Source organism: Gopherus evgoodei, chromosome 2 (assembly GCF_007399415.2).
Source record: "Gopherus evgoodei ecotype Sinaloan lineage chromosome 2, rGopEvg1_v1.p, whole genome shotgun sequence".
Classification (NCBI taxonomy): Eukaryota; Metazoa; Chordata; order Testudines; family Testudinidae; genus Gopherus; species Gopherus evgoodei.
The window spans coordinates 197889965-197912833 of NC_044323.1; the positions used below are offsets into that span (position 1 = coordinate 197889965).

At 39.4% G+C, this 22869-nt stretch overlaps 1 protein-coding gene across 2 annotated transcripts in view; it reads right to left on the minus strand.

Annotated features, from left to right (window-relative positions):
• DOK6 (docking protein 6) overlaps nucleotides 1–22869 on the minus strand; it is a 435288-nt gene that overhangs the window by 235045 nt on the left and 177374 nt on the right. For both annotated transcript variants that reach the window (XM_030552667.1, XM_030552666.1), the window contains exon 3: nucleotides 5482–5596. In XM_030552667.1, the coding sequence (XP_030408527.1) occupies nucleotides 5482–5596 (115 nt within the window). The remainder of the gene's footprint in view (nucleotides 1–5481; nucleotides 5597–22869) is intronic.

Sequence of the window (22869 nt, forward strand, 5' to 3'; positions counted from 1 at the left end):
ATGTCATAGTTGTGTTTATTAACTAGTATTTCAAATACTTCCTGCTTATTCTCCATATTTCTTGTATTAGTATACAGATATCTAAGATATTGATTTGATAACCCCCCTAAGTTACCTCGTCTCTCTTATCCCTGCTATAATGGCCCATGCTCCCTCCAGATTCCAACCTTCCTCCCAGGTCTTCATGTTTTTGACTTATCTGTGGGCTTCGCTCACCTGCCCCCTTCAAACCTAGTTTAATGCCCTCCTCACGAGGTTAGCCAGTCTGTATCCAAATATACTCTTCCCCATTCCTTGACAGGTGGATCCCATCACTGTTTAGCAGTCCTAATTCCTGGAACAGCATCCAATGATCAAGAGAGCTAAAGTCCTCATGGTGGCATCATCACTGCAGTCAGGCATTCATCTCCAGGTTGCATCTGCCTCTACCTGGGCCCCTAACCTTGACTGGAAGGATTGAAGAGAACACCACCTGCTCCTCCAAACTACTTCACCCTTACTCCCAGAGCCCTGTAGTCACTTCTGATCTTTTCAGGATCATACTTGAATCATGGTAGCATTAGTATCCACATGGATGAGCAGCATGGGATAGTAGTCAGAGGGCCAGATGATCCTCGACAATCCGCCTGTAACATCTAGGACATGCGCTCCTGACAGACAGCACACTTCCCAGGATGCCATGTAAGGACAACAGATGGATGCCTTCATCCCCCTCAGAAGAGAGCCACCAGCCATCACTACCCTACGTGTGGTACAGTCAAAATGTGGTTCCAAAAATTTTATTTTGATATTAGAGAGAGACAGTGGATGAGGTAATATCTTTTAATGGACCAACTTCTGTTGATGAGAATCAAGTTTTTGAGCTACACAGAGCTCTTCTTCAGGTCTGGAAAAGGTAATCAGAGTGTCACAACTAAATAAAAAGATGGGATAGATTGTTTAGCGTAAGTAGTTAACACATATTTCAAAGGACCACTCAAGGTGAAGTAACTCATTAATAACACTATACTCTTAGGGAGGAAAGGAAAAGGAGGGGAATTATTAGAACTCTTTGCCCCCCAAAACAAAATTCCAACAAAACTGGACTGATTTCACAAAGCATTTTTATTTTGGATGTACTGCATATTCCAAATAGCTCTCTGATCAACTCTGCTAAGAAAGAACAGAGGTGATGTGTTATTATTTTCCTTTTCTTTATATTAAACTTAGAGTTGGCAAACACATCAAAATTCAAAACATTAAAAAACTGAGCCATACAGTAACTGAATTTTGAAGCTGAAGGAGTTGGTTCTTTACAAAATGGGAATATTTTCACCAAAAACTTTGTCCCACCCTCCTCACCACCTCCACAAATCAAATAGGAGAGAAAAAGGAATTCAAAGTTATGAATGAGGTCTAGATTCCAACTTGTCTAAACAGTTTCCCCCCCTCCACCCTTAAAATTATTTCCTCTTTTTTTCTACTGGCAATAGTGAGTTTCTCAGGTACACCATACCAACACATAGATCACCTGTTCTTGCATGGAAACTGTAAATATTCTGTTACCCACAAAAACTATTTTAAAAGAACATTAAGGTTGTGAAATGAAGCACTCAATAGCTAAGAAACGCCAACAATTATAAGATAGAATAGTATGTGGTCATTTAATTAAAGAGTGTAACGTAATGCCTATGCACTGAAGTAAAGTTGCACAGGTAACCTTAATACTGGCATTTCCTAACTTCTGAATGCTTCACTTCGTAACCTCAATAATGCTCTTTTAGTGTATTGCGCGCGTGTGTGTGTCATTGTGGGTAGTTCTCTGAAAACATCCACTCAATGTGCAGTGGCCATCAAAAAAGTGAACAGAATGTTGGGAATCATTAAGAAAGGGATAGATAAGAAGACAGAAAATATCATATTGCCTTTATATAAATTCATAGTACACCCACATCTTGAATACTGCATGCAGATGTGGTCGTCCCATTTCCAAAAAGATATATTGGAATTGGAAAACATTCCGAAAAGAGCAACAAAAATGATTAGGGGTATGGAACGGCTTCTGTATGAGGAGAGATTAATAAGACTGGGACTTTTCAGCTTGGAAAAGAGATAACTAAGGGGGGATATGATATAGGTCTATAAAAGCATGATTGGTGTAGAGAAAGTAAATAAGGAAGTGTTACATAATCTTTCTCATAACACAAGAACTAGGGGTCACCAAATAAAATTAATAGGCAACAGGTTTAAAACAAACAAAAGGAAGTATTTCTTCACACAATGCACCGTCAACCTGTGGAACTCTTTGCCAGAGGATGTTGTGAGGGCCAAGACTATAACAGGGTTCAAAAAAGAACTAGATAAGTTCATGGAGGATAGGTCCATTAATAGTTATTAGCCAGGATGGGCAGGGATGGTGTCCCTAGCCTCTGTTTGACAGAAGCTGCGAATGGGCAATAGGGGATGGATCACTTGATGATTACCTGTTCTGTTCATTCCCTCTGGGGCACCTGGCATTGGCCACTGTCAGAAGACAGGATATTGGGCTAATTGGACATTTGGTCTAATCCAGTGTGGCCATTATGTTTTAGCATGTAATTTTTTAAGTTTTTTTTACGAAACTGCACAAACAGATATTCCTTCATGTGGCATCACCTTGACACTCAAATGGGTCATAAGCATGGAACATTTAGATTTATTGAGAACCCTGAAGTTTGAATTAATGCAGTAACTGATAGCAGTAGTAGATGCTGCTGGAAATCTAGCTGATAACTCTGCATTTGAATCTGGAAGCTTCCTCCTTGATGCTGCCCAGCACCCAGTAGGGGGAGCACTGAAAGCAGAGGAAGGAGAGTCTTCCTGCTCTCAGTTCTTGTGCTGAGTGAAACAGCAGCCGGGAACAGCAACCGTGGCAATAGTTATACACAGCACCTGCAGCCCTAGGATTGAGCATGCTAATTACAGACAGAAATGTCAAAGAAAGTATCTAGCAAATGTAGCTAGTATTTAGCAAACTATAACAAATCTCTACTGAGATTGTGCGAACAGATTTTCAGAGGCTCATAATTTGGCATGTTTTGGGTGTTTTTCCACAGAGATGTTCAACTTCTCAACAAAACAGTTATCAGAGTCTTCCTCCGAACCCACGAATATGGTCTGAACTATTTCTGGTGAAACTCGTCAACAAACTTCAACCTGATGCAGACATCCAACATAGAAAATTTTAGCCTGAATAGTTAAAGTTTGGCAAAGTCATATGTAACTCTAAATAGGGTTTTATAATGGGACAATACTATCAGCTCTGCCCATAATAAAGAGTATTAAATACAATGCTTCTAAACATTGCATCACGGAATCCCGAATGTAATTTTTTTTCATTTAAAAAATAAACAGTTATGAAGATTTCCTACAACAGTTGTTCTACTAGTTTTAAAATACCACACTTAGTAAGCACTAAAAATACAATTATGCCATTTGGAATAGTTTGGTGCAGCAATCTTGAGAACTGATTCATCCAACACAGTTTTTGTTTTATTGAACACAGTAATAACACCAGGATGAACCTTCAGGTCACTTTTATTTTTTATAGGACTTTCATATGAAGAAATAGGTAAATCTTTTTCAAAAGACTTAATAAAGGTCTGTCACTTATGCCCACTTAGAGCTTTGTATCATCAGAATAGAATTATCTTTTGTAGCTTCAGGACAATAAATATGATAATAATATTGTATTATTGGTAAAATTTTTAAAAAGTTTTTTCCCTAATTTCAAATTTCCCTGTCTGTCCACATGCCTGGAGATTTTATACCCATTCTGTGTTCACATGCCTCTTCAACCATATTCATTTATAGGACTATAAAATGATAAATAACTGACTTGATAATGTAGTTAAATAAGGTAGCTTAGAAAACAACTACTAATCGCCACTATTTTCCCACTTTGCCTCCCATACAACCATAACATAAGAATTTTAAAAATCTTTACACTGCACCCAACCAGTCTCAGCAGGAAACTTCTACCATCAATACTCTACCCATCTTCCCTCTGGCTTCATTTGTCACCATGACATTCACAAAAATCTCAGACAACACGTTTGGTTTGGGTGCTAGACAGGTAAATTTAGAGTGAGTGAGAGTGCCCTTCTTTCCACATCAGAGTGGTCATTTTATAACATTTTCAGTTTTTTGTGTTTGGCTGTCTCAAATTAGAATATGCAGTTTCCCTCAAAATGGCGAACCACAGCCACTGGGAGCTGTGTGTGCGGGGTGGGGGTGGGGGTGGGGGAGGCGGCAGCGTGCCTGCGGACAGTCAACATCAGCAAAATGTCTCGCGGCCTGCAATCAGATTACTCTGATGGGCTGCATGCAGCCCACGGGCCACAGGTTGCCCACCACTGGCCTAGAATCTCGGATAGGTGTCTATTATTTTTTAACTCTAAAATAGATAAATACAATTAACAGACTCACTGACACATACCACCTATCTACCTTTGCTGCTAGTACCCTTGAACTGGATCCTAGAAAATCACTGCAATTTTTTTTCTTTTACCACAAAATTCACTTCTGTGTCAGGTTATCCCTCTGATTTTGAGTAGCCTTACAGATACTACTCATGTGAATGGAGTTAAGCACATGGATAAATGTTTGCATGACTGGGCCCTAAGTGTGCATATCCAATGATATATCACTGTTGTACCTCCCATTTTGCAATCTCCCTTCTCAATATTTATTGTTATCCTTTGCGGTGTTACATCTAATTTGGACTGTCTGCTCTTAGAGAATGTCATTTTATTTGTCTGTAATGCTCTGTTAAATGCATTTTACTGTATATTGTTTAGTAATAATTAAAGAAATGTATAGCTTGGAACAATCTAGTACCTCTTTACACAAATGTGTGTTGTCAATTAATAATAAATGTGCACATACTTGTGTGATTTCAAAACAAGAAAGCTAGTGTACTTTAAAAATACAAAGCATTTGGTGTCTCAGTAATGATAGGTGATTTTATGAACCACAACACCCAAATACACTCAGAACTTTACTTATTCATCATGCCAGGTAACTGTTCAATACACAAATTGCTTGAAGTTCAGCTTTAAAGTGTCCTGAGATTTTAATTGTTTTTTTTTTGCCTCTCTTGTGTGAAAGCATCACTCCCCTAACAAATGCCTATAGCAACATTCTGCAAAAACCAGAATCCATGTCACTGCTTCCCTTAATAATATGTCCCACAGGTATGGTTACTTGTTCTACAAGCTTAGCTGAAAACCTCAAGAGTCTCTGGACCATCTGGGCGCAAAACCCAGACAAAAACAAATAAAAAATCATCACCAAAACCTCTGTAAACAACAACACAATCAAAACTTCCAGTATTGCTTACTTTAAAAAAATGCAACACATTCCGTTTAAGATAAGATTCCTGTATCTTAATCCATCTTCTGAGTCATTGTTTCATATACAGCTTAATTTCCTGAAGCTGGAGATGTGGTAGTAATTGCTTACCTGACTCACAGGCAAATGTCTTTGATGTCTCATCATGAAAAATAATTGCCACTGCATGTTTCTTTGTCTCTCTAGGCAGTCTGGTTATGTTTTTGATGTTGTGAAGCTCAGTTACCTTGAAGTGAAGAGAAATGTATTTTAGACCAATGTATAAATAGTACAGAACATTCACCCCAGATGTTCAGTTTTCACTACAATCACCACATTGTCGGATCACCATCTGAATTCATTTTCTTGTAGCTGACAAACAATATACAAGTGTGTCAACAGCTGTAGAATTGTCTACAGAATTTATCTTCTGTCAAAAATGTATGGTCTTTTTTTTTTTTCATTTTATGAGAATATGCGTGAAAAAGTATTAACCTATTCTTTTTCATCTAGAGTGGCTTTGATCTCTCCCTATAATACAACAAACTTGTGCGAATATACAAATTGGCAAATCTGTTGCAGAATTTGTAGCAAGTATGTTGCTGTTAAAGAAATAGCAGTATCTTATTAGCCAAAGGAAGCAGCCAATTAATTGTACCAATTAATACCTTACACCTTCATATTGACACTGTGTCATTTATCTTAAGTGGAATGGGCAGCTCCAGTGCTGCCCTTGTCAGAACTAGAAAGTCTTGATTCTAACTTTAACTGTATTGATCCAAAAATTGAGAAGGTCCAGGAAAAATTTAGCAAGAAGAAATTAGCCATAATATTAAAAAAAAAGTATAAAAAATGCAATATATATTTCCCCATCATTCAAGTCACATGGATAACTTCAATTAGCACTAAATGGGAGAAAAATACACAGAAAAATACGAGTACTACTAGTATTGTCTCGTAAATAGTACTTCCCATTACAAGGCCCTGATTTTAGTTCCTCAGAACTTTGTGAAACTTTAACCGTTTGGGATGAAATTTTCCAGGTCAGGTGTCTCCCTCATGCTGAATTGTTTTGAAATTTTTCAGCCAAAACAATTCAGCTATTTATAAAAAAGCTGCTAAGGGTTTTATCCATAATAACAAAATTCTGGAGACCTTTTCTATGGACAGCTCTAGCACTCAGATTCAGGAACTAAAAATTTGGCAGGGGGTTCACTTTTATGTCACCAATGGGCCTTTTGCTGTCCCCATGAAAATGTGCCCAAATTTGGCCAATTTATAAGCATTTGAAAAAATTCCCCTTTGCATATGCTCAGTAGAGACTTCAGGGATTTTAGCTGCTAAACTCTCACAAATTTCTATTCACGCTGAGCATGTTCCAGCCCAGGGCTACAAAGGACTTTCCCTATACTTGCTTGTTTGGGTTGCTACGGGCTGTGAGGGTCTGGACTCCGGATCTGAGAGCAGGGAGTTTGTCTCATGAAAGCAATGACACTCCTACTCCCAATGCCCAGAATGCAGAGGTCAAAAGAGCTAGATCAGCTGGGAGCAGTAGATTGCAGAAGGAAAATGATCAAGATGAGAGAAGGTAGAGAGCGGTACTGAAGGCTGGCAGTGGGGGAAGAGAGGGAAAAAACTGGGATGGAATTTGGGAAGGATATGACTGGTTGGGCAAGGAGACTGAATTGGAATTCAGTAGGTAATAGGGGAGACAGATTGGTGAGGAGTTGGAAGGACACTGGAATGGCTGGGAAAAGAGACTGGGACCAAGAACCATGAGGCGCAGAGTGGGAGAACGTGAAGATGGAGGAGAGGCAGATCTGATGAGGAACCAGAATAAAGGAGAAGAACTAGGACTGGCGGGGCAGAAAGACAGAGATAAGGAGCTGTGGGGACATTAAGACTGGATGAGGAATCCAGGGAGGGAGATTGGAATTGCCAGCCAATAAGGATGGTAAATATTTGGAGAGAGAGAGAGTCAAATCAGATGACACACTAGGGATGGGGAACAGGACAGGTAATGACTGGGGCAAGGAGACTGTGCCTGGGATGAGATGCCTGAGGAGTGGGGACCAGGATAGGATAGACAAGGAGAATAGGATTAGAACAAGATGAAAAGAGTGGGGAATGAATAAGACTGGCACAAAGACAGGTCAGAGAGGGTTGCGCACCAGGGTCTGTGCCCACTAGTACACACTCCATTCTACTGCCTGGAATGGAATACCAGATTCCTTAAGTCTCACCAAAGCTCTGCTGTCAGCAAATTTCTGTCAAACTGACTGACAAAGGGTCCCATCTCTCTCTAAACAGTGGTCCAAAGACAAAATGAAAACCTACTACTGCTACCAGTTACTCTTTAGGTCAAATGGCAGAGGTCTGTGTGGTTGATCTAAAGGTTCCAACCCTGCTGATGAACTATTTGGGTGTCAATATTATGCGATGGAATTTCGGGGGTTTCCCCCCCGTTTGCTCTCATAAAAACCTTGGAAGTTGTACCCAAAGGATCTATGTTAAAAGAACATTACTGAGGCCTAATCTCCACTGGCAAACCCTCCTAGAGTAGATACACTGATAGTGGCAAAAAGGTTCTTTTGCTAGTATACACTGGTGGTTCCCCAAACAAAGTAAGTTCTACCAACAAAAAATATCTCTGCTTTTGCTGGTATGATTGTGTCTACACTAGGGTTTTTGCCACTTTAGTAATCCTGTTAAAAAACAAAACAAAACAAAACCCTAACTGACATTACTATACCTGCAAAAGTTTCTAATGTAGACCTAGTCTAAGATTGTAAAGTCAAGCACTCAAAAGTTAGGAAATACAGAATTAAGGTTATCTGTGTAACCTTAACTCACCCCCCCTTGTGAATATGAATTATGATGCAGTCTTTAATTACATGATCACATACTATATATTCCACAAGACCCCTGCCTCAGGGCACAGGATGGGCAGTGCTCATTGAATAAACAGCTATTCAATATTTTGTTTTAGCTTCATTGTTCAACATGTGGCCCCAAATTTTTTGTACCGCACACTGCTCTGAAGACAGAATTGTTCATTTCCTAACAGTTTTTTTTATGGCGCTCATCACCATAGTATCTGAATACTTCATAAACAATTCATTTAATATTCACAATACTCCCCCACCTCCATGAGGTTAGGGGATGGTATTATCCCATTTTACAAATGGGAGCTTAGGCACATAGAGATTACAGTCAAAAGTACCCACTAATCTCAATTAGTGACACCTGTTGCCTCCAGAGAAGCTCTGCAAAGAAGGAAGGGGGAAAAATCATTAATTAATGGTGGAAGGGAAGGAAGCCCAGATTCCAATAACTGAAGGGCAGGAAGATGCCAGAATTTAATAAATGTAGGGGAACCCAAAATTAATTCACTAGAAGATAGGAGGGGGCAGAAACTCACAGGCTCATTAATTAGGAAGAGGATTTAGGGCTTAGAAATCATGTGTTTGATTGAGTGGAGGGAGCCCAAATTAATTAACTGAGGTGCAGGATAGTTCTCAGTGTTCGATTACTGGGGGAGCTCAGAATCTATTAAATAATTTATTATCAGCAATCCATGGACATAGGGGTAGGGAAATAGGTTTCACCCATACTCTGAGTCCCTCTCAACTTCAGCATAGGGCTCTTGGATGTCAGTGATGGGGAGAAAACCCCAACACTCTGGCACCAGCACTATGGCCAAAATACATGTGGGAGGAGCATTCGAGAGAAGGAGTGGCTTTATCTCTTCCCAGACTTCTCAAAACTCCAGCCAAGCTAGCAATGTGGTTATTTACTGGTAGGGGAGTGAAGATGTAAATTAAAATGATGTAGCTTTGGAGGATTTGTAGCCGTGGAAGTATGAAATCTCAGGTATTTTTCACTATGGCTAGCAAAGTTGGGCCTATATTTTTAAAGGTATTTAGGCATCTAAGGATGCAGATACGTGGCTAGTGATTTTTTTCAAAGATGCCTAACTGCCATTGACTAAAGATTAGGTGTTCAGAATCTAAATAGATAAGTAACACTATAACATGCAAGAAATATAGATGATCCTAATTAAATGGGAAAAAGCATATGAAGAGGGAATTGGATGTATCTGTATAAATGGTTGTGAGGACAACGTTCAGAAAAACCCAGTACAATACCCAGTAAATTAACAATGGAAGGTTTCTCTCTCTGGAGCAGGAGGAAAGGAAATATTACATAAGAATCTTCAAAAGCTTTGAATGGTGACAAGATGTCATAAACTGTATCAAGAACTCTTTAAACAACTCTTCAGCCAGAGGTGTAAGCTATTCTAGGTAGTGATTTTTTCCTTTACCACTTGAGGATTAAAGACTGTCAACATGATCCTGCAGTAGATAGTTCCTGACTTGCCACTGATTTAAAAAAAAATAGATAAAAAATACTGCAATCTGGGCACCAAAACAATATAAGAATTTTGACAGTAACTCAAATTTTATTCAGAGGCTACTATCAACAAAACTGGGGAGACATATTTACCCATCCATACAGAAGCAAAAGTTTCTACTAGTCTCTCATACTAATCAGTATATTAAATTACATCATGCAATAAATAATTGTATTAAAATACATCAGCAGTACATTTTCTGTTGAAAAATCAGGATCAGTCACACACAGAGAAGCATTCAACAGTTGGAAGTAAGCAGGGCATGAGTCCTTCTGTTTCACTTCTTCACTGGGAAGAAATACTCTGCCTTGATATTCATGAGAGTCTGATACAAACCTTGGGAGCAGGGCAATACACAACACCTGTTTGCTTTACTCACAGTCTAAAGATATCAAAATTTCAGTGGCACAACAGACATGTGTACAATGAAAAATATTTAATCCTTAAATGAGAGACCATTTTCTGCCACATTCTCCTTGTCCTTTTCTATGTGCTATGACCAGCACTGAGCCGCCATGGTTCTCCAGATTTTCAATAGACTGTAAAGTTCCTTGTTTTGGTGGGTCAAATACAGCTGCATGAAATTCACATTTTGTTTCATGGGATTTTGATTCCTAAAATGTTGTGGGCTCCCTGCCACTCATATTGGTTGTACATGGCAGGGGGATAATTCTTTGTTGAATAATGCATAATTTCATGTAGAAAATATGCTTATTTTTTCCATAAAAATCATGAAATTTTCTATGGAAATGGGCCTATTCTCAACACCGTAAGAAAATATTTGGAGTTGTTTTACATTTAATTACAAAAGCACTGCTATTATAAACCTCTTTAGAGCCTGTTCTCAGGATTTTTCTTGGTCAATAAAAATAGAACTCTAATACTGAATTTTTTTTTAAATGGCTATTTCTCTTGCCACTAACAGGACATTGCCTACTTGAAATCCACTCATTTCCCGAAAGTGCAGTTAGAATTACTTTCAGGTACTCCCAACTGCTCAAGCCTTCTTAATTACTTTGTGGTTTTCAAGTCACACATTTTCACTTTTTACAAGTATTTCTCAGTCATTCCGGTATGATATGCCCACACAAATATCGGGACAAATTGACCAAAAGGCTACACAAGTGAAACTGACTACCGAGAAATAGGGAAAAATAGACCATACTCAAAAGTACTGCCAAGTACATAAAATGGACAAAACTGGAAAAAACAGTCAAAGTGTTTGCTTTCTTTAATCTTTCACTGATAGTAATCTGAGACAAAACTGTCCTGTGAACTGATGCAAAAATAATCACCTTAGCAATGGTGGTGGAGCCTTCCCAAAAGTGGGTGGGTCGCCGCCCCCTCCATGGCTCCATTCCACCCCTTCTACCCAAGGCTGTCCCCAGCCAAGCTGGAGCAGGCTGGGAGCCATGGACCCTCCACCTGCCTGGAGTAGGGGGGCCGAGAGATCTCCCAGCCCTAGTCCACGCCCAGCAGGCCCTCTGCTCAGGGTTTGTGGCTCCTGCACAGCTCTCCCCAACCCAGCTCCGGCCAGGGGATGGGGCCTTGGAGTCGCAGCATGGCCCTGGTAACAGCTGCACTGCACGGCCAAGCAACTGTGGGGAGCCATGGTGTGGACCCTCCACCTGCCTTGTGTGAGGGGCCCTGGAGGCAGAGATACAGGCTGCTCTCTGCCCCCCCCTTCAGCCCCGGCAGGTGGAGCGTCCATGGTGCCCCATGCTGCCCAGGTTCCCTGGCTGGTCTCGAGATGCCGGTCTGGCTGGGTAGGCGGAATGGCTCATGGCAAAAAGTGGATGGGCCAGGCCTGTCCACTTTCAAAAAGTGGGAGGACCATGGGTCCGCCAGTTCCAGCACCCTTGCACCTTATCAAAGAAAAGAATCCAGTTTTCACATCATTTTGCTTCTGGCATTTTAGCAATTCCCTCTGTTCATAATGGGCCAGGTTCTCAGCCCTCTTAGAGAAATGCAAAAAGGGACAGAAAATTGTCTTTAAAAGCCTGCTGGGGATTATCCTTAAATAAGGGAATCACTGATTGGCAGAAAGCTAGCATTGTTAGCTCCTCAACTGCTCCTGCCAGCTCAACTTGTACTGAGGACCAGATAAGTTCATGACTGCTCCTAGCATTAAAATGTGGAAAGCTAGTAGAAAGCAACTTACGCCTCTGTACTCAAGTGTGCTAAGTGCAAGATCTTAAATATCTAGTTGTGCTTGTGTCCACACTTAAATTTATCTTCCACTGCTGTAAATGGCCTATTATGCCAACATAGTAATATCACCTCCCCAAGCAGCACTGAGCCAAGGTCAAGGTACAGAGATCAACACAGCAGATACGTGGACACTGTGCTACCTGTGTCAACCCTACCAGTCATCCAGCAGCTTTACCACAATGCCCAACACTGACTGATCTGGTCACCATTGTGAACTCTACTGCCCAGGGGTTATGGAGACTGGAAGCTACCCCTCTCCTTTAAACATCCACAAATTTTGTAAATTCCTTTTCCTGATTTCCTGTCTAGCAGCTCTCCATTGTTGCATGTAACTGCCCAGCTGACCATGCCAGCTACATGCTCCAGACACACTCCAGCCTGGAGGAGACAAAAGATATTGGATCTCTTGGGCCTGTGGGTAGAAGAGGCTGTGCAAGCACAGCTATGGACCTACCATGGAAATGGGGATATCTACAAGCAGATTGCTCAGCCTGCCCCTGTGGTTCCTAACTATTTTCTGTGGCTTAACCTTGGGCCTCAGGTCCTGGTTCCATTCTATGGCTTGACCCCACCCCTTCAGCCCCCTGACCCAGGTTATTGACTGTGGCTCGACTTCCTTCTCCAGTCCATCTATGGACGTGACTGTCCGGCTCTGGTCCCTGACATCCCCACTCATGAAAACTCCTCTTTCTCATCCTTGTGTGTGCCTGAGCGCAATGAGGGATTTCTCAAAATATGTGATGTTGTTGTAGTTCTATTGGTCCCAGGACAATAGAGAGATGTGGATGAGGTAATATCTTCCATTGGACCAACTTCTTGTCTCGCCCACCAACAGATTTTGGTTCAATAATAGATATTACCTCACCCACCTTGTCTCTTTCAGATTTCTGAATGGCTTTCATTCCAAGGCCTAGCTCTGAAGTTTTGTTTTTATTTCAGATTGTTTTTTCCCCACTCTGCTAGGCCTTCTAAGAGAATGCCCTTGTGATGGTTGCTCCATTATTTGGCAGTTAGATCAATTTAGCCCTAATAGCTTGCAATCACTGGTCTTATGATTATGGGTGGAGAGGGAGCTGAAACAATGCTCCTCCTGACATTCCAACTGGTCATCTCAGAAATCTTATAACATATTTTGGGATATAGACAAATATATATTAACAAGCACTCCCACATTCATCATAAAGTAGCTCTGCCACATTCAAGTCGTTCAACTAAATGGTCTTTCCTAGCCTCATTGCCTACGAATCTATGGAAAAAATACATGGTAAAAAGTAAAGTTTTTGCTTTGTTGTTCAATGGACACTCACGACCACAGTCATCAGGTCACTAGTTTTTCTATGACTGTGACAAAAACTTAATACTAGGAGTATTTTCCTTACATTGTAAATCAAAAGTCAAGAGTTGGGCCTCTTTAGAAAGCTTGCACACCAGATTATTACTCCTATCCCCAGTGAAAAGAATGTCGACTGTCCAGCCTAATGCATAGTCAAACTACTCTAGCTATCCCCAGAATGTTTTTGTTGTTGATTAGAATGGGTAATTTTGTTCTAGTGATCAGTCACTATGATCATATATTGGTGTACCAGTTAACACTACTGCCGATTTTTCTATTAAGCCATTGTCTATTTCGCAGTAATACAGCCCTTGTTTCTGCAGCACGAACTAATCTCTATTATGTCTAGTGCTGTTTCTGAGTCCAGAATCTTGTTCTTTTCCAAGCCAGGTCCCTGATGCAATGTCTCACAATGCTGTCCAAGGACCAATTTCAGATGGTCTATAGAGCTATTTCTGTTACAAGGATGAAACATATGGAAGTCTTGAAATTCTTGATAGCAGAACCTAGCATTCTTTATGCAGAGATGATGTGTCACTCTTGATAGTGGGGGGATGGCACAATTTAAAGGTTCGGCCACCCCTGAACAGCTTGAGCCATGGCCTGCCCTAGGCAGATCCACCTTACCCTCACTCTCTACTCCCAGAAAGCAGCAGCCATTCCCTGCAGCACCCAGCTATTGCTCCTGCCTCTCCCCGTAGGGCACAGCTCACAGTCTGCTCATTCTCTGAGATCACTGGACTGGCTCAGCTTCACCAGCTGCTGCGCAGGGCTGGCTCTAAGTCAACAAGAAACTCATGCATGGGAGTTGGGCAGCCCCAGCCCTGCCCCAAGCCCTTGAAAACTGGGTGGTTTCCAGCTGTGGCTTCCAAGGCCCTCCATCTCTCCCCCTACCCCTGCAACCAGGGGCTCTTGCACATTAGCCACTCCGGGGCCCTGGTTAAATGCCTCCCAGGTCTCTGTGCAAGACCCGAACAAACACTGGGGTAGGCGCCCAGCCTTACGGGCCCTTGCAAGCCTCTGGCAAATGTGGCATTTGCCTTCCACGTGCAGCCCCGTTGATGTGGCTGGAGGGTCGCTGTAGGTCAGCACCAGGGTGACAAAGGGCGTCTCTGTTTTGAAATAAACTACTGTGCACTCACATATTTAGAACCCACTCCCTTCAAAAAAAGAAATACAAATAAAAATATAAGCCTTGGCAGAAATCTGGGGGAGCACATAGTGTCGCCTCTGTCTGTAAGTGTTTCCAAAGGCTTTTTAGACAAACTAACCCCCCTCCCCATCCAAAAAATACTACACAAGAACAAGCACCTTGAACATCCACTCCATGTCTTCATTAGGTGTGTCCTTGGTATGAAGTCAATTGTGATCATATTTGCAGATATCGAAATAGGAGAGGTAATAAACTCACAATATAGAAGTGATATGAGCTTCACCATCCATCCCCTTTAATCTACTACATATATAAAAAAAATCTATTCTGCAAAAAAAAGAAAACCACACACACACAAAAACGGAATTAACAACATACTTTCTTAACTTCACCATTCAGTTGCACTGTTTTTGGTTACACTTACTTCGTTTATATCTCTGCATAAACTAAATTTTTCAGGACAGGTGCTTTGTTATTATGGTGATGAGGGATATACAGGTAAATAGACGCATCAATACACTGATAGTCTTCATATCTGTCTTTGAAGCACAGGACATATTGTTAATACCGTATTAAGAATCATAATTAATAGTAGAGTAGTGGGGCTACAGGCATCAATAAGAGATTTGATTATAATAAATGTAAAATCCTACATATCAGGAGATGCATGAATTGCACAGATACAACATGGGAAGACTAACTAATAGCTGAACCAATCACACTGAAATGAGTTCATTTTCATTTTGCCTACTTAATACTCTACTAAAATTACTTTCTTATTCAACCAGATTATATTGTGGAATTGAGATTTACAGGGGAGAGGAGGAAGGTCCACATTAATATATGTCTTAATATATGCCTTGCAAAGTTACAAAAGAGATCCGCTGCAGTATTCATTTATGCAAATAAGTCTTGTCTGTGTATATAACTCACATCCAGGAACATGATCCTAAAATGATATATTTAAACAGCTCATTGCTCCACAGTGCAGTCCTAAATTATAGTCAGAAAATAAAGCCCTATGACAAACAAAAATAGATAACTGAAGACATGCAAAAACAACACATAGAACTATAGAAATGTAGGACTAAGGGACTTTGAGAAGTTATCAAGTCCAGCACCCTGCATTGAAGCCAAGTAAACCTAGACCATCCCTTACAGTTTTCTGTCCAAGCTGTTCTCAAAAGCCTCTAGTGATGGGGGTTCCACAGCCTCCTTTGGAAAACTACAGTTAGAAAGTTTTTCCTAATATCTAACTTAAATCTCCCTTGCTGTGGTTTAAAGTCACTACTTTTTGTCCTACCTTCAGTGGACATGGAGAACAATTGATCACAGTCCTCTTTATAACTGTTCTTAACATGTTTAAAGATGTTTCAGTTTGTGATCCATTATAATCCCTGATCCTTTTCAGCAGTAGTACCACCTAGCTACATATTCCCCATTTTTGTAAGATTCCTAAGTGAAGTACTTTGTACTTGTCTTTATTGAATGTTATCTTGTCGATTTCAGACCAATTATCCAATTTGCCAAGATCATTTTAAATTCTAATCCTGTCCTCCAAAGTGCTTGCAGTCCCTTTCAGCTTGGTGCCATCTGCAGATGTTATAAGAACTCTCTTTGCTCCATTTTCCAAATCATTCATGAAAACATTGAATAGTACTGGATCCAGGACTGACCCCTGTGGGATCCTGCTAGGTATCCTCCCAGTTTGACAGTGAACCACTGATAACTACTCTTTGTATGGTCTTTCAACCAGTTGTGCACCCACCTTGTAGTAATTTCATTTACACCACTGTTCCCTAGTATCATCAGAGGAAATTGAAAAACACCAAACATTTTATTCTTAGGCATGTCCTGTTTGAATAATTCTAAAAATATATACTTCCTCATATCTGGAATTAGGACAGGGAATGTTCTTGAGAGTCCATATACCTCATAGTATTTACATTACACAGATTCTGGAAGTTGCCTGGGTGGAAGGAAAGGTCTGAACTGACATGAATGGATTTCTATTTTCTAGCATGCCACTAGGTTCCTGTCACTACATTTCTATTAACAACAACAATAGAAGTAGAGGAAAAGGACTGCAAAATGTAACTGTTCATCCTTTTCTTTCTGAATAATGGCCCACATGCGACCATCTGCTGTGCAATACCAAGCACATCATGACGTGAGGAAGGCACAACCAATGGAATGACAAAGGGTAGCAACTCTGCTGCATTCTTACTTGGCCCCAGACACTACAGAAATCCCTCACTTCAGAAGGGGCAACACTGCAGGAAATGGAAGGAGCAACTGCTACATGTACAGTGATCCAAACAGAAAATTGCAGAGTGTTTGAGTCAGCAGCAGCTCCCTTTACATGGCTGAACCCTACTGACACCAAGTGGAAGTTGTGCTGGAGTTGCATAGCTTTGTGGGTCTAATGGATGCCATGCGGTCATTGAGAACCAAGGAGAACCAGGAAATTCAGAAGTCCGGGTTTACAGGGGGATGTGTGTCCCAGATCTATGAGTATCTCAGGATATTTGTGGAAGCTGAATTCAACCGATATGGGACAGCAAATCCTGCCTTGCTAACCAGAACAGTTTAGGATAAAATGCATTTTCCTAGCTCCAGTGCAGCTTTTTATGGATAAGGACACAGCATGAGGCCAAGCACAGATACGGAAGGCTGAAAAACAAGCTTGAACAAAAAAATATTAAAAAATCTGGATACTGCAAAAACTGTTTTAGAGGGGTAGTGACAAAACTGAACGGAGAACAAGAGAACAGATAAGACAACACAGAATTAGATGAGGAAGGTTGAAGAATCTATCAACAAAGTAACTATGAAGGAAGAAGAACAGAACAGAGGAATGAGAGAAAATGTAAATGAAGACCAGAGCCTACTGACTGAGCACACAGTCTTTTCATCCCTGCAGGTGGATTTCCCCACGACAGGGCAGGCAGTAATGCCAGTAATGCCATCCTCCAGGAGTTCTGCTAGGAAGACACTTAGTGGCCTCTGCCCTTGCTCCCCAGGGCATGCCTCCAGCCACTTGGCTTGCAAGCACCTGCCTCCATGCCCAACATAGGCAACCTCCATCCTGTGGAGCTCACATAACAGGAAGGTGACTCAAGCCTCATGAATGGAAAAGGCTGATAAGAGAGAGACTAGCCTGAAATAAGTGAGAAAGAATAAACATACAAAACGTAGATAAGGTACAGTCAAGAAAAGTTACTACAAAAAAATGAAAATTTGACAGAAAATATGCACAGCTCAGAAAATGAACATTCTATTATTTTTTATTATTATTGCCTTTTTATTTTAAATTTGATCTTTTAAAACAACTGAAACATTCTGAAGATCAAAATTCATCAGTTATTTTTGAGAATGTAATCCTTATTATTTTAAATTTTGAACTGAGTGAAAAATAAATAAAAATCTTTCATTTATTCTTAGGATTTAAATAATTTAAAAAAACCTGGAAATTGTATTTATCATTTGAACCATAAAACTGATTGACCTTCACCTTCAACAGAACATCATTATCATCATCATTAAACTGACTCCCAGGAAATTAACCCTGCTGTACCCTGTCATCATATGATGTAAAACCTGTCCAGCTACCAAACAAATCCATTCCAGAATTCTTTTGTCTTGTTGCCATGAACTGTAAGTTTTTTTTTTTAAAAACTCATCATTTGATGGGGGGTTTGCTACATATTTCACAAAATATATTAAGTACTTCACAGTCTCTACAAGTTGGGACTACCAAATCTGCTTGATCGCTGCAAATTATTAATGTAGACTGGCATTCATTAGCTAATAAGGCAGAGCCCTCATCACAGCAAGTTATTTCACTTTGTCTCTTGAAGTACACTACTATAATGTTTCCAGAACTGAAAAACTGCTGTGTAATCCGTAAAATGAGCCAGCCCACTGGGGTTACAGTGTTCCTGGCCAATTGTCTGCAGTTGTAAAATGAAGTTTAAAGCCTCATTGTGATCTCTCTTATTTTAATCACCAATTATTAAATTTATAGCTACTGAAAAAGAATTGCCTTTATACTTCAAAACAATACTTTGTATCATGCAGACAAAGATTAATCAACCGTAATATAAAAACCACAACCTCCATGATTCCCCCGATATATTTTCCAAACTGTACCATTCACTTTAATTCACAAATTGAATATCATAGAACAATCATCTTGGTGCATGATTAAAATAGAAAAACCTCAGGAAGAATTGAGAGTTTGGAAATGTTTTAAATAAGGCATAATTTGGTTAAAAGAACCTTGCAATTTAGAATCCAAATTTAGATTTGAAAAATAAAGTAGTTTTGAGGATGTGGGGAAAGAGAGCTTAAAACAAAACCAAATATGAATAGCAAACATCTTATTATCTTCATTCCAAATGTCAATAAAGATGTTTTTTAAAACGGATCAGTCCCCTGATGTGATGGGAATGCAAACACAATAGCATTGTGCTTTTGTCTGAGAAACAAAAATGGAGACTGATTAGTTTAGTGCAATCATCCAAGCAGATAATAATACATGAAGTTCATAAATGGTGAATTATTTCACTTTTAATAATATATTTAGATTATTACATTATGACAATACTAGTAGAGTATGCCAGTCAGCTTCCATCGTTCATCCATCATAATGCTCTCTAATAGTCCATTTGGCTCCACACTTTTCATAACTGATCTGAATCCAAATGTGATTTTTTCCCCCCTGAAATATGTGTGAAATTTCATTTTCAGTAAAATCAAAAGTAAATATACCTTTCCAATTTTTAAATGTTGCCCCTAGTTTGCTAAAAATGACACTATTATCAGAACTCCAGATCTGTCACTAACAGCTGTTTATTAAGTTTGAAGCTACTTTAGAACAAATTTTGACTAAAAATTCACTTGTGTATGTATAGCAGAATATTTTCATTAGGGTTTAACAACTCAATAGTCTTTGGAACTACTGAACTACAGAATTCTGCTCTTTCAAATGACGTAAATCCAGACACACAGTTTCCTTCAGTAGGAATAGGTGTTGAACTCTGCATAGATGAACTTGTGAAATCATGCAACCATCAGAGCCTAAGTCTGATTTACCCCATTTTAAATAAAGTGAGAATTTGCCCCAATGATTTTTAAAGTTTTTCATCAGTCAAATTAAAATGAGACACATCTGTGTGTATTTTATTGGACAGGCATTGCTTTAACTGACTCCTGCAAAATTCAGGTGTACAAAATTCATGGCATAATTTGCATCCACAATTTAAGTCTCTGAGTTGGTCAAGGTGCTCCATGTAGGTAGACTACTGAGCCTGCATGTAGTATCACTGACTTCGAAAGGACACTGTCTATGTGGAGCTCATTGAGGAATCAGGGCCTAGCATCTAGCACTGATGCGTCTCCTCAGACATATAAATTAAGAGATTTGGGGCCTGATTTAGCAAATCACTTAAGCATGTGTTTAACTATAAGCACAAATAGTTCTATGCACTTAAAATGAATCATGCACATACATCTTTGCAGAATTGGTGGCCTTATAAAATACATTGTAATAAATATAAAGTTACCACAATAAGGCTAACATTTTCAAAACATGTAGACAAGCCCTTAAATGAACACTTACTTGGTGGCAAGCTGGGGTGTAAATCAAGCCCTCATTAGCCTGCTGCACATTAAGTGTCCATGTGAACTCTGCTGCCACACACTAAAAGTTTTTTTTAGTGAAATTTGATCTACCCTCTTTGAAAGGAAAGTAGATAAAAGCGTACTATGGAACTTTAGTGTGCAGCAGCAGAGTGCACAGGGACATTAAGTGCACAGCAGGCCAGGGCAGCATAGATTTAGACCCCAGTTTGCTGAAAAATAAGTGTTCTTGTAGACAAGCCCTAAGCAATATGAGAAATTTTGGCTATATCTAGTCTAACCACAGTGTGGACTACGATAATGTGAACTACATACCTTTTAGTTCACACCAACAGTGTCCACCCAGGCCTGGAACAGTGTGCAACACATTGTTGTGCTCTGCAATTCCCATTCTGCAATGCAGTGACCTAGGCACTTAGGACCAGGTCTACGCTACACAACATAGCTACCATCTCTCGAAGAGGTGAATTAACTATGCTGCTAGGAAGCTCTCCTGTCGGCTTAGTAACATATTCATTAAAGTGCTACAGCAGTGCAGCTGCACCACTGTAGCACTGTACATGAAGCCAAGCCCTAGGAATCTTTTACTCTAAATGCAAAGGCAACCAATGTATGCATTTACAATCATTATAGTAGCTATGTACAAGAAATTAATCATATTATATTACTTGTGGAATTCCCTATGGTATATACGAAAGCTACAACAGTCAATTGGGTAAAAGATATAAAAAGTTTTTATGTCACATATTTTACAGTACAATATATGAAGCAGCACAAAGAAGTTAAAAATATTCTGCCTTTCAGAATTCTGTACTAATTTCATTTCAAAGTTGTCTGAAAAAGAAGAGGATATTCTATATTAGAAACCCAAAAGATACTGAGACCTGGGTCTGCTGAGAAAGGAAGCACATGGTGGTTTGAGAAAAGTGAGTGAAAGACTCTGGAATGAGAGTACAACCCCTTGTCTGGAATTTCTGCATTTTTTTTTAATTTGATCTTTCTAGTATTTATTCTTCCAAAACTTCTTTTTATTGAAATTTATTATCTGATTTTATGAAAATTCTTTTAGCTTAATTGTCATGGGGATAAATTTGTTTAGAATATCTGTTACGACAATTATCTACAGCTACATTTTCAACCCTAATGCATTTTTAATAGCATTCTTCATCAGCCAGTGATTTGAATTTCAAATTTCCTTCTATGAAGTAGTAAAAGTTAGAGACAATTTCTATAGCAAAATTCATAATAAATTGTTCTTTTTTTATTTACTCTAGAAGGACTCTTTTGCAGTAAACATACCAAATGCTTGAATGAGCCTTTTAATATGCATAAGGCTTGTTATATTTAGTCTCTCTTTACTACCACAGAGAGTGAAAGTGACAATAAACCTAAATGTCTCGCCCAGCATCATATTCAACCTTAATGTTTGCTATTAAAGACATTTCTTGTTTGCGTTTCCAGCCTAAGAATGAAAAGGTTTATGAAAGTAATCATATTAATCTCTCTTTAGAGATATTTGTTTAGGAATTTCAAAAAACAATCAACCACGTTTCCATTTGAGAATCCTATACTCATTCCATGATTCATCTAACAAAATGCAATGTAGCTTTAAAGGCGGTCATTCAAGTTAAAACTAATACATGCTTAAAAACCAAAATTTCCTTACTAGTGTTACTGATAGTATGTTAGATGGTTAAGTTTGAAATACTTTTTCCTGTTTATGCTGTTCACTTCTGCTACTTGGATAATAACGGAGTAATCAATTCCTTTAATTTGTTACTTAACCCTTCCCCCCAACCTATGATAAAAGAATATTATGATTGCAAAGTCAAGCATCCCAAAGCTAGGAAATACTAGAATTAAGGTTACTTCTGCAAGCTTTATTCATACCCTTGTGCATATGCATTATGATACAGTCTTTATTACTTGATCACATTCTATTTTTTTCCATAGGACCCCTGCCTTATTCTGTGCACATGATGGTCAGGGCTCAGTGAATGAGCAGTTATTCAATATTTATGCTCATTGTTCAATGTGTGGACCATGCCTTTACGGCACACTATTTAAACCCTGCCCCAAAGAAAGAATTATTAATTTCTCCATGTGCTTTTCTATGCTGCTCATCAATATAGTATCTGAATGCTTCACAGTCAATCTTCATAACTCATCTCTGTAAGGTGAAGGGTTGGTAATATCCCTATTTTACAGATAAGGAGAGAGGCAAAGAGAGACTGAGGTCAACATTTGTCCATTAACTTGGATGCCTGATTTGAGACATATAGGACCTGACTTTTCAGCATACTTACCATTAGACAGTACTTCATATGTTCAAAGCAAAGATTCCATTGACTTTAGTTGTAGCTCTTAGTGCTCTGCAGTCCAGCAAATTAGGGTCCCAAGTCAGGCACCCAGAAAACAAGCCACACATAATTAGTGATACCTGTGAAAAGTTTAGATTAAAAATTGCTTGAATGGAACTTTGTGGCAGGGGCAGAGATAGGATCTAATTCTCCAGGCAGTATTCAACTGCCTTAACTATGAGACAATCTTTTCTCTTCATGCAATAATTCCATTTCATTTCCAAATTGTGCAAAAAATGATTAAAGGGTCTTAAAGACAACAGTCTATTTAGTACAAAAGCAAACTAATCATAACTATGATCATATTTCTCTCTCTTTTTTTTTTTTTTTTAAGAAATTCCTCTGACTATATAAAAATCAGATACAGCAGTCTGGCCACCTAGGCATCTGACTTATTATTGAGACC